This window comes from Apostichopus japonicus, chromosome 21, assembly GCF_037975245.1.
Source record: "Apostichopus japonicus isolate 1M-3 chromosome 21, ASM3797524v1, whole genome shotgun sequence".
Taxonomy (NCBI): domain Eukaryota; kingdom Metazoa; phylum Echinodermata; class Holothuroidea; order Aspidochirotida; family Stichopodidae; genus Apostichopus; species Apostichopus japonicus.
The window spans coordinates 20,381,972-20,397,072 of NC_092581.1; the positions used below are offsets into that span (position 1 = coordinate 20,381,972).

The window sequence follows — 15,101 nt, forward strand, 5'->3', positions numbered from 1 at the left end:
TATGTATATGGGTTCGTGCAACAATGGAGACCTGTTCGACTGACAATTCTTGCAAAAATCTTCAGCTGAAATCTTGCCCTAGATTAGAGGTAAAGTTACTCGATACAATTGCATATAAAAAAGTAATCATCTCACCAAGAGTTTAGACACAACACAAATTTCATCTGTCGTCATCAATTTGAACTATCAGTCATTCGGTACTTTATCTGCTTTGCAACATTTCTAAATTGTACAAGTGAAAAATAATTATGTGATGATATTGACGGTGACGATTTGATCGCGCTTTAATTTGTAGTCCTTTAAACCGCATCCCATCACTTATTTTCTTCAATTCTCACTTGGTAGTCCTTGGACAAAAAGCAAAGTGCATTACATGTAAAACTGTACAGCGGAGATCTATTGCTTTATACAGCGTACATATTGCCCACGTACACCCGGGCCCCCATATGTGTATTACAGCGATCGATGAGTAACGCGTGTCTATGAGTAACACGCATGCGCCAGGGTTTGGATACGCCTATATATGATAATTACCCCTGACCCTCCTAGGATAAAAAATTACGCCTCCCGCACCAGCAGTTCGAGATGTGCAGTACAGTCATTGAATATGGCTAGGTAATTAAGTGCCTGTCATAAATTGGTTTTCTTTTCCTTCATTTCTCTTACAGCCATTCCATTGTATCATTACGTACGTCTAGTCAATGGTGTGACTTCAAGAGAAGGAAGGGTGGAGATATTTTACAATTACCAATGGGGAACAATATGTGATGAGAGCTTTGGATGGGATGCAGCTAACGTTCTCTGCCTCCAGTTAGGCTACAATGGAGTATCGAATTATCATTTCAAATATGGCCAAGGACATGGACCCATCCTGAGGAGTTTAAGTTGCTATGGTTACGAGAGTGACTGGAAAGATTGCAGCCCTGAAGGCTGGAACACAACTAGTTGTTCTCATAGTGATGATGTGGGTGTGAAGTGTACATACGACGCTACGGAACGTAAGTACCAGAGCTTCAGTGTAGATTGCAGTACTCATAATTTTATTAAATATCAAGTGTGAATCATAAGAATGGAGTTAGTTTAAGGAAATGTCATAAAGTTTGATTATTACTGATTTTGTTTTTGTTATTGAGCTTGGAAAAAACATACAAAGTTGATAAGGAGATGCAATCAGGTTTCTTGGCAGACCATTTGTAAAACTAAGATGAAGAACAAACAGGAAATGTCAGAAATGGCAATGTGTCTTAAATGAAGTCATCTAGGACCCTTTGTGAGACCCTCAAGTACAACAGTATTATAACAAAGAAATGGACAATTTTATTCTCCTTAGCTTAACAAAAAAAATGTCATTCGATTATCCTCTTCTCTATGGTTAGCTCCTAAATGCATGGAGTTATGGGTTAATTGAATGTAACTAACTTTGAATGGCTAAGCCTTCCCTTACTCAAGGGAAGTAGTTCACAGGTCGGGTGGTCTGTGCTGTCATTAGGGTAGATGTTCAATAAAAGTAGGCTATTGTTCTTGTCGATTTATTCTTGAAACTTGATTCCATGGACTCCTTCCAACTGGCCTTGGTGCCTATAGGAAATCTGACGTTTTTACGGCCAATGATGTTCAATAAAAGTAGGCTATTGTTCTTGTCGATTTATTCTTGAAACTTGATTCCATGGAATCTTTGCTTATATATTCTCTATAGTTAGAATTGCATCAAACTCTTTTGTAGACATACAGTATGATGATATTATTGTAGATAGAAAAAAAGGAAACATAAAAACATTTTCAAAATCAATCGAGCTGATGACATAGCATTCATTCTTAGTTTGCACGACGGATGCATTTACAAAACATCACCAAAGCTAAACTTAAATAGTCATATCTTCAGCTAGGAAAGCAAATGCTATGGGGATGTGATTGATGATGTCGAAATTTCTCAACAATTTTGCTTTTAATGCAATAATTTTTTTAACTACTGTACCCAGGGATCCCTTTAAATGGAAATAGGAACCCAAAGTGATCTGTTTTTGCTCAAGGTCAAACAGAGGGTGACTGAAATGGTTTATCTCTAGGAACTAAATATCTTATCAGTAACTACCATTAATTAATATGTAGATGTGTTCTGTCTTACTGAAATAGTAATTGCCCCAACAGGATATTTCTTTAAGTCTTACGTTAGGATTTTTGTCACAAATTGGCAGAAGTCAGTGATTACCTGTATGTAACTTTCTTCTGTTCAGTGATCTTGATAAATATGTATGATTAATTACAAAGTACAATCTTACTATAAACTTAATCATAAAAAATATAACACAAATGAATTAAACTGATTAATATAAATATTGACTAAAAAGATGTTAATCAGACACAGTATGCATACTTGTTATAATGATTGTACATTTAATGGTTGATTATGTTCAAGACTCCTCATTAAATATATTCATTTACAGGCCACAGGTCTGCTTTTGGATTAGTGGTCTCTGCAATCATTATCATGTTAATTGCCATCTGTTGCTGTAGTATCTGTCCTGCTATGATAAAGAAATCAAAGCAGCCAAGATCTTCAGCAACTGCTGCAGGGACTCACCAACTGGTTCCTCATCAGACAAATCAGATGGCTGCGATGCAACCACTCCCGACATCAGGTCAAACAACCCAAACCGCAGTGGGAGATAATCCACCCGCATACAGGGAAGTGATGTCTAGCCCTATGAAGTATCCACCACCAGGCACTCAGAGTAACCCAGCATACCCCCCACAGAACTATCCTCAAGGTCCCACTGCAACCCAACCAGCATTTGCTCCCTACCCTACACAACAAGCTCCTGTTTCTTACCCTGCACAATCAGCTCCATACCCACAGCAATCCAATCTTGTTTCATACCCGCAGTATGCACAGGTGAGCAGTGTAACACCATCAGCACCACCAATGGTGTCACAGTGATCAGCCTTGAGCAGTAAACATATCAAAGTGAGTCAGCAGTCTGAGGTGCCTCTTAGAAGAGAGAGGCACCTCAGATTATATGGTAGTATGAATGCCACCACCAGGCCCTGACCAGGTATCTCAAAATATGTTAAGCTAACTTTAACAAGAAAAGGAAAAGTGTAAAAGTTCATGGCCAGCGTATCTTCCCTCCATTAATGCTGACACAAACTTTGGGAAATATTAAGGTGGTCAGGCATAGGGCACTTGACAAACTATTAAAATGTTGATGCTGGGGATTGTATTTTATCTTTGCAACCATATTTTTGCTGCATTCTGATTAAATCTCTGTTCATATGGGCTCTTACTAATATGCAATTTACTATGCACCTTCTTGCCAGTGGGAACGTTGCAATAAAAATTGTTTTAGTGCACTTTTTATTTTGGGACTATTAATAAATTGCTTTATAATATATTACCTCAAACTTGCCTGCCAAGAGATGAGGAGAAGAAGGGGGGGGGGGGGGGGGACTTCACCCGGCCAGGGGTCATTTAATAGGTGCAGGGTAGATATTGAATAAAGAAGAATGTGTTCTCTTTTTCATGATATATACTGGACGGAAATGGAAGATTTAAAAAACAACTGGTCTGGTGATATAATTGTCCTGGGGCCCGTCCTGGCTCCGTAGATACTTGCTTACCATATGTCATTCCTTCTTAGTATTTAGAAGCTATTACACATATTGGTGTGCAATAATTATGTTGATATTTCCTTTCTGTTTTCATAACAATTTCAAAGGTTGATAAAGCTTTTTAAGCCCCCCCCCCCCCGAAATAAAAAAAAAATGAAATATTATTACACATTCTTATTTGAATTAACAGTAAATTCGTTGTACATACTTTTTTTAAGCCCCCCCCCCCCCTCTAAATCAAAAAAAAAAAAAATTGAAATATTATTTCACATTTTTATTTAAATTAACAGTAAAGTCATTGTAGATACTTGCTACCATTCGGCAATCCTTGGTAGTATTTAAAGGCTATTATAAATATTAGTGTGCAAAAGTTATGTAGGTTTTTCCTTCTGATTTTAAAACAATTTCAGAGGTTGCTAGCTCATTAAGGCCCCCCCTAATAAAAAAGATTAAATATTATTATATATTTTTATCAAAATTAACAGAACAGTCATTGTAGATACTTGCTACCATTTAGCAACCCTTGGTAGTATTAAGAGGCTATTATAAATATTGGTGTGCTATAATTTTGTAGATTTTTTTTCGTTTGGTTTTCATATCAAAGGTTGCTATAGCTTATTAAGCCCCACCTCACCCCCCCCCCCCCCAAAGAAAAAATGAAAAGTTATTATATATTTTTATTGTGCTTTTTGAGAGATTTTTTATTTTTTATCATTTTTAAGTACTGTAGAGGCTAATATTATTGAACAAATATCATAAATTAACAACTTATTTTGTCTTCTTGTAATGGTTTTTCTTTCTGTAAAGGCAACCAATTTGGCAACAAATATTTACAACAATTTGCCAGTTTTCACTACAATAATTAACTAGGCTACTGGTGAGCAAAATAATCTACTGGATAGGCAATGGACCAGTTAATTTAATGGGTGGGCTAAAAATAATATACCAGCTGGGCAAAATAATATAGTGGGTGGGTAATCATGCTTGCCCACATACACCGATAGTGTGTTATCTAAATTCCTGTGTAAGTAGCCTACTAAAAATATTATTATGAGTTACTGGGTGGGTAATTGTGCTTGCCCACAAACATTGCTTGAAAGACTACCAAGATTACAGGTTGGCAATGCACATAGCATCAAAGTGCTCCATAGTTACCCCTCCATTTCCCAGCATTTCCCTGGGTGTATAAATATACACATCTTCGTTTTCATTTGAAAATTATAAGTGAGTGGTATTGCTATTTTATGCCAATTATTTTCAAGGTTCCCCTTTTTTTTCTGCCATTTTTTGATATACTTTATGAGGAAAAGATTTTAATACATGATAAGAACTTGTCATTAATGGAAAGCATTTCTTAAAATTATTTGAGTTTAAGGTCAAAAACATTCCATCTGTACAGATGTCATGAGTTGTTTATTAGATTATACAAAATGTGCTGCAATAACCAATTTCCATTGTATTTTTATATGATTGGCCCTATAAAAAATTATTTATCTAATATTTTTAATTGTACAGATTAGGAGCTTAGAATTCAGCAAACAGGCTGCCAAGCATGTGGGGGCTGAATGTGTAGTTTAAATTGTGAGTAAATATCAACCACAACTTGCTACTAGAAATGTCACTCTTGTATAGAGATGCATCACTCAAATTTCATTTTACCCTTTTGGCTTTTGAAGTATATTGTTGCAAGAAACTTGCTGTTATAGATATATATCGATATAAATAAATGGAACCTCAAATATAGCTTCCTGTGACTGTCGTGTTCTTTCTCTGCTCTGTTCAATGTATGACATTTTAATCACCTCAGTTTACTATAGCATGCAAAACATTTCCTATCTGTTTACCATCTGTTCTAATGCTGCTACACGCTGTTGTGCCTTCAATGATGGGTCCCTATACGTGACTGGAAAGCCATATTCTGGAGAAGGAAACACTTGTTGTCACTGAAACTATATAAACCCGAGTTCAGAGCGCTGGTGTGTTGCTGCGTTATAATCTGCTGTGAGCGATTAGCTCCTTCAAGGTTTACGACACAGGAAACTCGACTTGATGAAGTTTTTTTGTAAATGTTTCCTGTAATTGGGTCATTTAATGTGCAAGGGTCAAAGGTCATGATTGTTCTAAACTCAAATATGCTAGAAAGTTTAATTATGGTCACTGATGTTGAAACTTGTTGTTTTTTACAGTTTTTCTGCTGAAAAAAAACCCCCAACTTCTGCCAAATGTCATTTAATACCCAATATCATTGCTACAGAAGTTAATTGGTTAAAGATTATTAAACACTTCAACAGAACATAAAAGCAACACTTCCTTTGACCGACTTGGTCAAAATTGATTTTGTAAGAATAAATAGTGCATCCCGATGAAAATCATGGCTGTCATGCATTTTTGACGAAATTAACTAGCCAATTCGACAAATGCATTTCTGTTGTTATTATATAAAAACAATACGCATTTAAGAAAAGAAAATTATGTAAAACTCTGAGCTATTGAAAATAAAAACAAAACAATCATCCCGAAAGTAAGTTATCATAATTTTGGGCGCGAATACACAATGTTTGCTCAGGTGCAATAAATTATCCTGATCACAAGTCTAATTACACACTGCAAAGAATAGTTTGACTGGAAACGCCTCATGATTGGTCCATATCCTGAGACGAATGAGAGCGTTGCGATAGTATTCCGTAGCTCCACTAAAGCCGAGCTGTCGACAGATCACATGACCTTCATAGATACGGTTAAATCTATCATCACAGATCGTTTCTCCATTCATTATAGTTAAATATCGGGAAAAATGGTCCAAACGTGCTTTAATAAATAGTTTTCATGTCTGGTGACGACAAAAAAGTCTGTTTTAGTAATGGTAAAGGACCGACCTTGTAGAGAGCATATACAGCCATTTATTACTAATTCTTGTTATTACTGTGGTAAATTCCATTAACAAAACATGCTAAAACATAATCAACCTTATAATGTAGAGAACATGTAGGCATTCAGTTTTGCAGATCAGTAAAGCTGGTTTGGCAGTTATATGTTACGTCAATGGTGAATATGAACGGCTAACGTATTTTTCAATCAGTATATAGATATAGCATATATGTACAGATAAATGGTAGATTTTAGGTCTGGATAATCTAAGTAGGATTTCGATAAAACAGGTGCAAATAATTAGATGTTTTACCGGAAGCTTAATGTCTGGATTTTTAAGTTGACATAATGGACAGTTATTCACACTGGGTGATATTAAAGCACAGATATACAATACAAACTATAGACTGCGGACACCAATGACACTGTTTCAAAGCCTAAGTTTTTCTAATGGTCGAAACATTATTAATTGTAACTTTAATGGACTGCAATACTGAGAATATGGCCTTTTTTCGTGAAAGAATGGTAAATTTGTCTAGCTGGCAAATTTGTTGCAGATTCTACATGTACTCTTACAGGCCACTGTTACTCTGTTTTCAGGACCTAATGTTTTACATTGGAGACTAAGAAACGGTTGCATGTTGGACCATGTAAATATCACTTGCAGACCACTGTTTCTCTGTTTTCAGGACCTAATGTTTACATTGGAGACTAAGAACGGTTGCATGTTGGACCATGCAAATATCCCTTGCAGGCCACTGTTTCTCTATTGTCAGCACCTAATGTTTACATTGAAGACTTTAAAATGTTGCATGCATGGACCATGTAACTATCACTTGCAAGCCACTGCTACTCAGTTTTCAGGACAATGTTTACATTGGAGACTAAGAAAGGTTGAATGCACAGACCATTTAATATCACTTACAAGCCACTGTTACTCTGTTTTAAGGACAATGTTTACATGGAGACTAAGAACGGTTGCATGCACAGACCATTTAAATATCACTTGCTTCTGCATGTGTCACTCACCAGTAGGAAGTGTACACCTCACTGTGTTTGAATGTGGTATGCAGGAGTAGCAGTTAGCTTAGGACAAGCTCTCAAGACGCTTTATCCTCAGTGAACTGAATGAAGGCCTGAATCCGTCTAGATATGTGTATTCAGTTCGCCAGGGGGAATCAGAAAACTGAGATTACCGCCTGCAAATTAACAACCGAAACAGCATAGGATTATATATATATATATATATATATATATATATATATATATATATATATATTTATATATATATAAAGTCATGGTTTATTTGGTTTTAATTCCATCATTGCAACTTACACTTATCTAGCGTCATACTTCCATTGTGTCACATTTTGTACTTTTCATTCGACTGCCAAGTATTGCTGACCGAAAATTCCAATATATTTTCTAAAACTTACTCCTTATTTGTAAATTATGAGTCATATCTTATTTCTCTGGTTTTCTCTAATAATAATAATATATATATATATATATATACGAAGTGGAATTATAATTTCATCATAAAAAGTTGTATAAATGTATCCCTATACTTATATATAATCTCCGCATATTAGTCCAGCAGTAATGTAGTTTTAGAGTAGTCTGGCAAATCGTTTTCAATTAACGAAGTCGCCTGTTTACACTTCGTTTATGTGTTGTAAAATACAATATTCATTGGGAATACCTATTCCAAATTTTACTTTTTTTTTTGTTTTTACTAATTTTATTAATGTCTGGAGAGTGAACACTCCCTCTTCATGTTGATATCGTGTAAGTGATATCTGGGATTGTATCGGTTTCATCGATTCTAATTATTGCAATTTATACTAGGATTGCTGGTAGGAATATGATAACCAATGATGATGAATTTATGAAGCGATTTCGAGGTTCATTGGCATTGATCTACTGCCCTCTTAATATCAAAATGCAAAATATGTTAAGAGCATCCTGTCATTCAAAGCGGTCCCACACCCAGTAATATTTGTCACCTTAATTGTTGACTTATTCCATGACATATTAAAAACAGTTTCCTTTCAATCGTAGCGAGAAGAACTCAAATCTATTTTTTTTAATGGAATTAGCACTCATAGGTCAGTTTGTTTCTATCTTCGTTTCTAGGTCTTGTTCTTCTTTACCTTGATTTACATTTCTAGACGATCCTTAGATACAATTCGTTTAAGTTAATCCGAAGCTCTCCCATAAATGTGTGCGCATTGAACGTCTTGTTCTATGCCATATATATTATATAATAGTTTCTTCACAAGCGTAGTTTAAACTTGCCAACGGTGAACACCATAATATTGGTAGGTAATATTAGTCTCGCAAAATATTCGAATCGAGCAATTCGCCGGTCGTGTTAGCACAGTACTAACTGGCTACCTTGTCAATTATTGATGATGAAATAGGCCTAAGGAACTGTAAATGCTCTCACGACGGTACAGACATAGGCTTATGTTTCTTTATACAAATGTTCTATGCTTAAAGATTGTTTAATATAAAAGTATGTATGTCGTTCATTGTTTTAAATCATTTCCGTAGTCTTTGTTCGTGAAATTCAATATTTTGTATTCATTGTTTTTATAGTTTGAATAGGTTTAAAGAATCTGACGGAAATTCTTGGGAATATTTTTATTTAGTTTATAGAAAATAACATACATGTCATGGCGTTGTGTTTTCTAACCAGATGGTCGTCTGCTCTTGAGATTCACATTCTGATTGGCTAGCTGTCGTTATTGTATGCTAATCTTCGCATCAGTATATTAGTTCGTCGGCTAGTCTGTGTCATACAGAAACAACACTTGAGTCAAATCGGTCAAGATATATCGTCTCTTCTCCATATTGATATAAGGTAAGTAATTTTTGAAGTAATTTAATCCTTTGAAATAATAACGCATACGTCAAATGTGCATAAGTCAATCTCCCAAGAAAATGTAAACTTAAAGACAAATTAAAGTAGAAAACAAATCAATTTCTTACTATAGATTGTGGAATTTGGGATTTAGTTCGTGTAATATACATCGTCTACGTACAGTGGAGAGCTGATCATAAGGGGAAGGGGCAGGGACCATGTTGTGGCTTAGGAGCACACCTGAAGATATGTGCAATCGATTATTGGTCCTTTTCCACATCGCAAATATACTGGAAATTACTAACATGTTGAAGTAGATTATGTTTAATGAAGGAGCGTGCTGCTCCCATATATTGCGTTTTCGTCTAATGATCTTAAACATTTTATTTAAGGGGAGGGCATTGTGACAGTATACTGTACTATTTTGTCGCAATTGATTGTAGGATTCCCACGCCCAAACCCATCCATCTGAAGTTAAATCATAAATACAGCTTTTCGAGGTAGTCCATTTTGCTGATTTAAGATATTTACAGAAATGGTGGGATTACCCCCGCCCCTTCCAACCCTGCAATACCAATGGTCCGATTCATATAGTACAGAAGTAGTGTGATGAGACTATTTTTGGTTTCAATAAGGTCACAAATGGCGTTCAAAGCCCTTGAAAAAAACCCGTCTATCAGTATCAGTCAGAGTCAGGAACCCTGCAAAACTGGGGTATGTCCTTCAGTTTTGTCCGCGACTGGTTTGTTACTTTTGCAGCTCTTGAAGTTGTTCTAGCCATGAGACTTTTCTTCTAGATCTGTATGTCTATATTGTCTGTAAAATTTAAAATATTTGGCGCTCGATGCAAGTGCTTTCGGCACGTGACCACCGGGTAAGTAATTAAAGTGGTCAATCCCCCCCCCCTCCCTCCCCATCTAGGAACATGGTAAATTTGAATGTAACCTACTTGGATTAACTCTTAAATGTTCAGTATAATATACTCCATGTATGTGGATCACATTAGTTGGTCAGTGATGTCATTGCACTGACCCGACTATGACCCGAAGCGACTCTCACCGACTACTCGTCGGGAGTGAGCTGGAGAGAATTGTGGCCTAGTCGCGTCGGCGTCGGTTAGCCGTACACTAGTCCGACGCGACCCAACAGTTTAATCTCCCACTCATCAGTCCACATGATGGCCGCCATTTTGACCTTCTGCAACGGTCACCTGATTTCACGACGTCGCGTCGTGGACAGTCGCAATCTGCCACCACCAGATTCAACTGCGACGCGACGGCCCTACGCCACGACAAGTATACTCATGTTTGATATGCCCAATGAGAAAGCGTCGTGAAATCAGGAGCAAAATGTCGCGCAAATTGCACCGACACTATTGCGACCGGACGGATTTTTTGTCTCAATCGCGTCGGTTTGGTACAATTTTTTGCCGGCCCTAACACAGCTATACTTAATGTTATCTTCTTTTATTAATAATTGAAACCCCATATACTTAGAACGTTTGTTTTAGTTGAACGAATATTAACTGCAGTTTTTTTGTAGAAAAACAATTTCCTCAGTGGATAAATTAATGCAATATTATATAGGTAACAGCATTCGCTATGTTAATGCCAGATGCATTTGACAAAACTTAAAATCAAATTGGAAACAATTCCTACCTTCGCTGTGGGGTGCTATGAGGATGTGATTGTGATATAAATGATACCGGATAGGTTTTGACCACAAATAAATTCCTTTATAGCGTTACTTTAATGTGTTGTGAGCCTATACTTAGCAACGCGCGCAAGATTTTGAAGATGACTAACTGTGGGGGACGATTGTTGACCTATAACATAGGCCATAAGTGCAAGTCTAACCATTGTCTTTGTAATTTAAGTTTCGTGCACGTACCTTATACATATCAATTTGTCGGAAGAAAGGGATAACCAATAAAATCCATGCTGTGGCACAGTTACGGCTGCTGATGATTCTTAATCTTTACGATCTCTGTGTCACGAGGCACACAAGGCCGAGACGTCTTCCCCCACTTCTTCCTGTTCGCTGCTGCTGTCCTGGCTTCGTTCCAACTACTCCAGCCTGCTCTCCTCCTCTCTTTCTCTACTGACCTCCGCCATTTTGTTCTAGGCCTTCCTCTTTCTCTTGAACTTTATGGAGTCCATCCCAGGTCTATGTAATTGCTGCCCTGTCTTCTCGCAGCACATGTCCTAGCCAGTTCCATCTTCTCCTCCTGATTTCATTACTTATCCTGTTCAATTTGGTCCCTCTCTCCATCTCTTCATAACTGATGGTCTGTGGGTATCTCATTTTAAGTATTTTTTTCAGGCATTTATACTGGAAGGTATCTTGTTTCCTTCCTTCTAATTGAGTTATCTTCTATGCCCCATATCTATATAGCAGCACTGATGAAGGGTTTTGTATAGGGTGATTTTAGTTTGTCTCCCGATGTTTCCTTGGTGCAAAATTCTAGTCAGGCTCCAGAAAGCTGCCGTAGCTTTCCCCAGCCTGTATTGAATATCTTCTGTTGCACCTCCAAATGTATTAACATTTGCCCCAACGTAGGTCAATTCAGCAACATCCTCAATCTCCACATCGTTGACCGCTAACTTCTGCTCATTCTGTGTATTTAATCTCATCATCTTGTGTTTACCAACATTTACTTTCAACCCAACCCTTGCTGCCTTATTCATTTACTCCATTAGTCTTCCTTTGAACATGATCAAATTTAGAAGATAACAATGCTATATCATCAGCAAAATATAATTCTTCTTAAAACATTGTTAAAATTCCACCTAATTCCACTTCTTTCTGCCCCAGTTACATTTCTCATTATCCAGTCGATGACCAATAGGAATTAAAACCCTGACATTACAGATTCTTGTCGGACACCAGATGTGATGTGGATCCAGTCAGTTAGTTCGCCTTCATCTAAAACTGCACAGCTAAATGTATTGTACATTTCCCTTAAAATCTGCTGATGATTACATCCATAAATTCACTTTTCAATTTAATAATTTTAATTTTTAGGTTTACAGTCTTGTTCAGGGCCAAGGCCTTCTCACACGACTTTACAACTTAACCCTGGTCATTGGTAACGTGTCACACGTACACACCAAAGTGTGCACAATTCAATCAATCTCTCCTGGGGCACCACAGTGCACAGCAACCACGTGTCCCCAGGGGGACTTCCCATAGGGTGCAGCCACAGACCGGCGCAAACAGCTATATTTACAAGTTACCTCGCAAGTCCCCATTAATACAACTAGGTGAAGAGAGGCAATGGAGATAAAGCGCCTTGCCCAAGGACACAACGTAATGATCTGGCCAGGGCTCGAACCGGTAATCCTCAGATCACAAGTCCACTGCCTTAACCACTTGACCACAACGAACTCTTTTAATTTAATGTACCGTTTTCTTGTTTCTCTGATCACAGGACACAACTATGTTGTTTGAAGTTAAGGATCGAGTGCTCCTGTTCATCGGGATCTTTTCATCGATAACGGTCTGCAATGCTGTGGAGATACCATCAGGATCCTACGAAGGATCGTGTGTTAACGAATGTCAGCGTCGAAGCAAGGACTATTTCTACCGCGCAACGAAAAACTATGACTGGGATTATTGCTCTCCTGTAGTAGGTGTGGGTTCGGACGGCAAGGTCTGTAAAATCAGCCACCAATGCGGACTTCATGGTGAAAGTTATAATTGGTGTCGTACAACGGACGGATCCTGGAGTTATTGTAGTGCCCAGTACAAATCTTCTCCCAACTTTGGTTTAACAAGGTACGGTTACTACTGCGATGACGCTTGTAGACAGTACCAGTCATCGTACTACTTCTGCAACTTCGCCAGTTCATGGGAATATTGCTCACCGGCACCATACAAAACTATATATGGTAAGCAATGTAATCCTGACCATTACTGCGGTAAACATGGCGAGGATTATTACTGGTGTTACACAGGTAGCTCATGGGACTACTGCAGCCCGGTAGAAAACTGCGCCTATTGGCCGTTCTTGTCGACCAGTGACTTATCGCGACGAGTTTTGACAGAGAATATTTGCACCATCAGAACGACCCCATCTTTGAGCACCACTCTTGAATTTAATCCGGGGGACTCGCATCGGATAACAGCCCCGAGAACAGCAGCAGAGCGCAATGCAGCGACAGGAATTATCGCCATGTGGGTCATTGACGGATTTGTTGGCAACGAACGGTCTGGCACTCTTTACACCTCTGGAAATATGCGGATCGATTTACAAGGCATGTTCAGCAGAAATGGGATGCGGTATGCAAATATCCAGGTTCAAACAGGAAGCAATACCCTCGCAGGAATTGCAGTTCGCACAGGACAGGCTTTCCCGATACGCTATATCCGCAGAGCACTGAATGAAAGTCTTAACCGTTCGAGGTTTATCTATTTGGATCGTCAGGCGGCATCCATGAAATGAAAACGCTCTTTGGTAACTATAGGATTTGGCTTTGAAAACAAAGTCAGGTTAAATGTTAGTGTTGATATGTGATAGTTCAACCGGAAATAAAATATGCGAATGCACTTTTACTTTCATTATATATTATAAAGTAACCAGTTTAAGTCTGTGAGACCTTGTATTGTGTTTGCCTAATAACATGTTTACAAACACACATGTAGCCTTTGCTGAACAGTATACGCTTATGGCGCAAAAGAAATTCACGACGCATTTGGAAAAAAGTCATGACTGTATGCGTCTATTAAATCTACGTCATATTTACATCTGCCCTGCATTTCTGATATTCAACATATTTGAAAGTGGCATGGCCTGTTTTCTCAGACACCCCCCTTTTCTCTGAAAACGACATATCAACACCAAACTATATAATTTGGGTGGTCTCTAAATTAAGTAAAATATAGAATTCTTCGGAAGAAGGTTGATTAGATGGTGTGAGTATTTGTCTACCAAGAATTAAAGTAAGAAAGTATTTCTTTCTTCTAATGGTCGATTTACATAATGTTACTAACATGGAACACGAAATATATATAGTAACAGTAATTATTTTTGTCTTTCGGTTTTACTCTTTACGGGACGATCAATCAGCAATAAAGAAAATAATAATAATATTCCATATTAATAAACATAGTTAATGTCACATAGAAATTTATGAATAGAAATTACTTAACAAAACGGTTAGAAACAGCTTTTGAACTGACAAAGAAAACCATATAGGTAATATTCAAACGATCTGGCACAACATACTAGTAGGATCGATCTTCACATGCAAACTGACAAGAAATTAGTCGATATCAGATGAGTTTCAAAACTTCAGAAAATTGCTACAGAAAGTCCGCACTACCTTTAAAGGTTACAACCAAGCAGCTCCTGGCAACCACCCCACTCCCCAAAACCCATTCGTCATTGATGGACCAAAACAGTATATAACTCCCAACAAAGCTTGAAACCATTGGTGAATTGTTTAGTTTATATTAATCGAAACTATACTCACATTAGCTTGATATATTTAATTGGGCATTACTACAACATTAACACGTTAAAGGTCTAAACACTTGGAACCTTGAAGGAAAAAGATATACATATATACATATATATATATATATCTATATATATATATATATATATCTATATATCAATAATATATATATATATATATATATAAGATGAAGTATAATGCTATATAGTATAATCATTTTCAAAAATATACTGAAACAATACATGAAGACATCAAGAAGGGACCCCATTCACATTAAAGTTTGAGTAACAAGACCATGT

At 37.3% G+C, this 15,101-nt stretch overlaps 2 protein-coding genes across 15 annotated transcripts in view; both read left to right on the top strand.

Annotated features, from left to right (window-relative positions):
• LOC139963230 (scavenger receptor cysteine-rich domain-containing group B protein-like) overlaps positions 1 to 5,352 on the top strand; it is a 36,388-nt gene extending 31,036 nt beyond the window's left edge. For 13 of the 14 annotated variants that reach the window (XM_071963828.1, XM_071963823.1, XM_071963821.1 and 10 more), the window contains 2 exons: positions 669 to 998; positions 2,445 to 5,352. The gene's annotated coding sequence lies outside the window, so the exon portion shown is untranslated. The remainder of the gene's footprint in view (positions 1 to 668; positions 999 to 2,444) is intronic. The other variant, XM_071963822.1, reaches the window with a different exon arrangement.
• A 3,849-nt stretch (positions 5,353 to 9,201) lies between these two features.
• Positions 9,202 to 14,892, top strand: LOC139963251 (uncharacterized). Its single transcript, XM_071963881.1, has 2 exons — positions 9,202 to 9,343; positions 12,774 to 14,892. The coding sequence occupies exon 2, from the start codon at positions 12,783 to 12,785 to the stop codon at positions 13,785 to 13,787; it is 1,005 nt and encodes a 334-aa protein (XP_071819982.1). The 5' UTR covers positions 9,202 to 9,343; positions 12,774 to 12,782; the 3' UTR covers positions 13,788 to 14,892.
• The last annotated feature ends 209 nt before the right edge of the window (positions 14,893 to 15,101 follow it).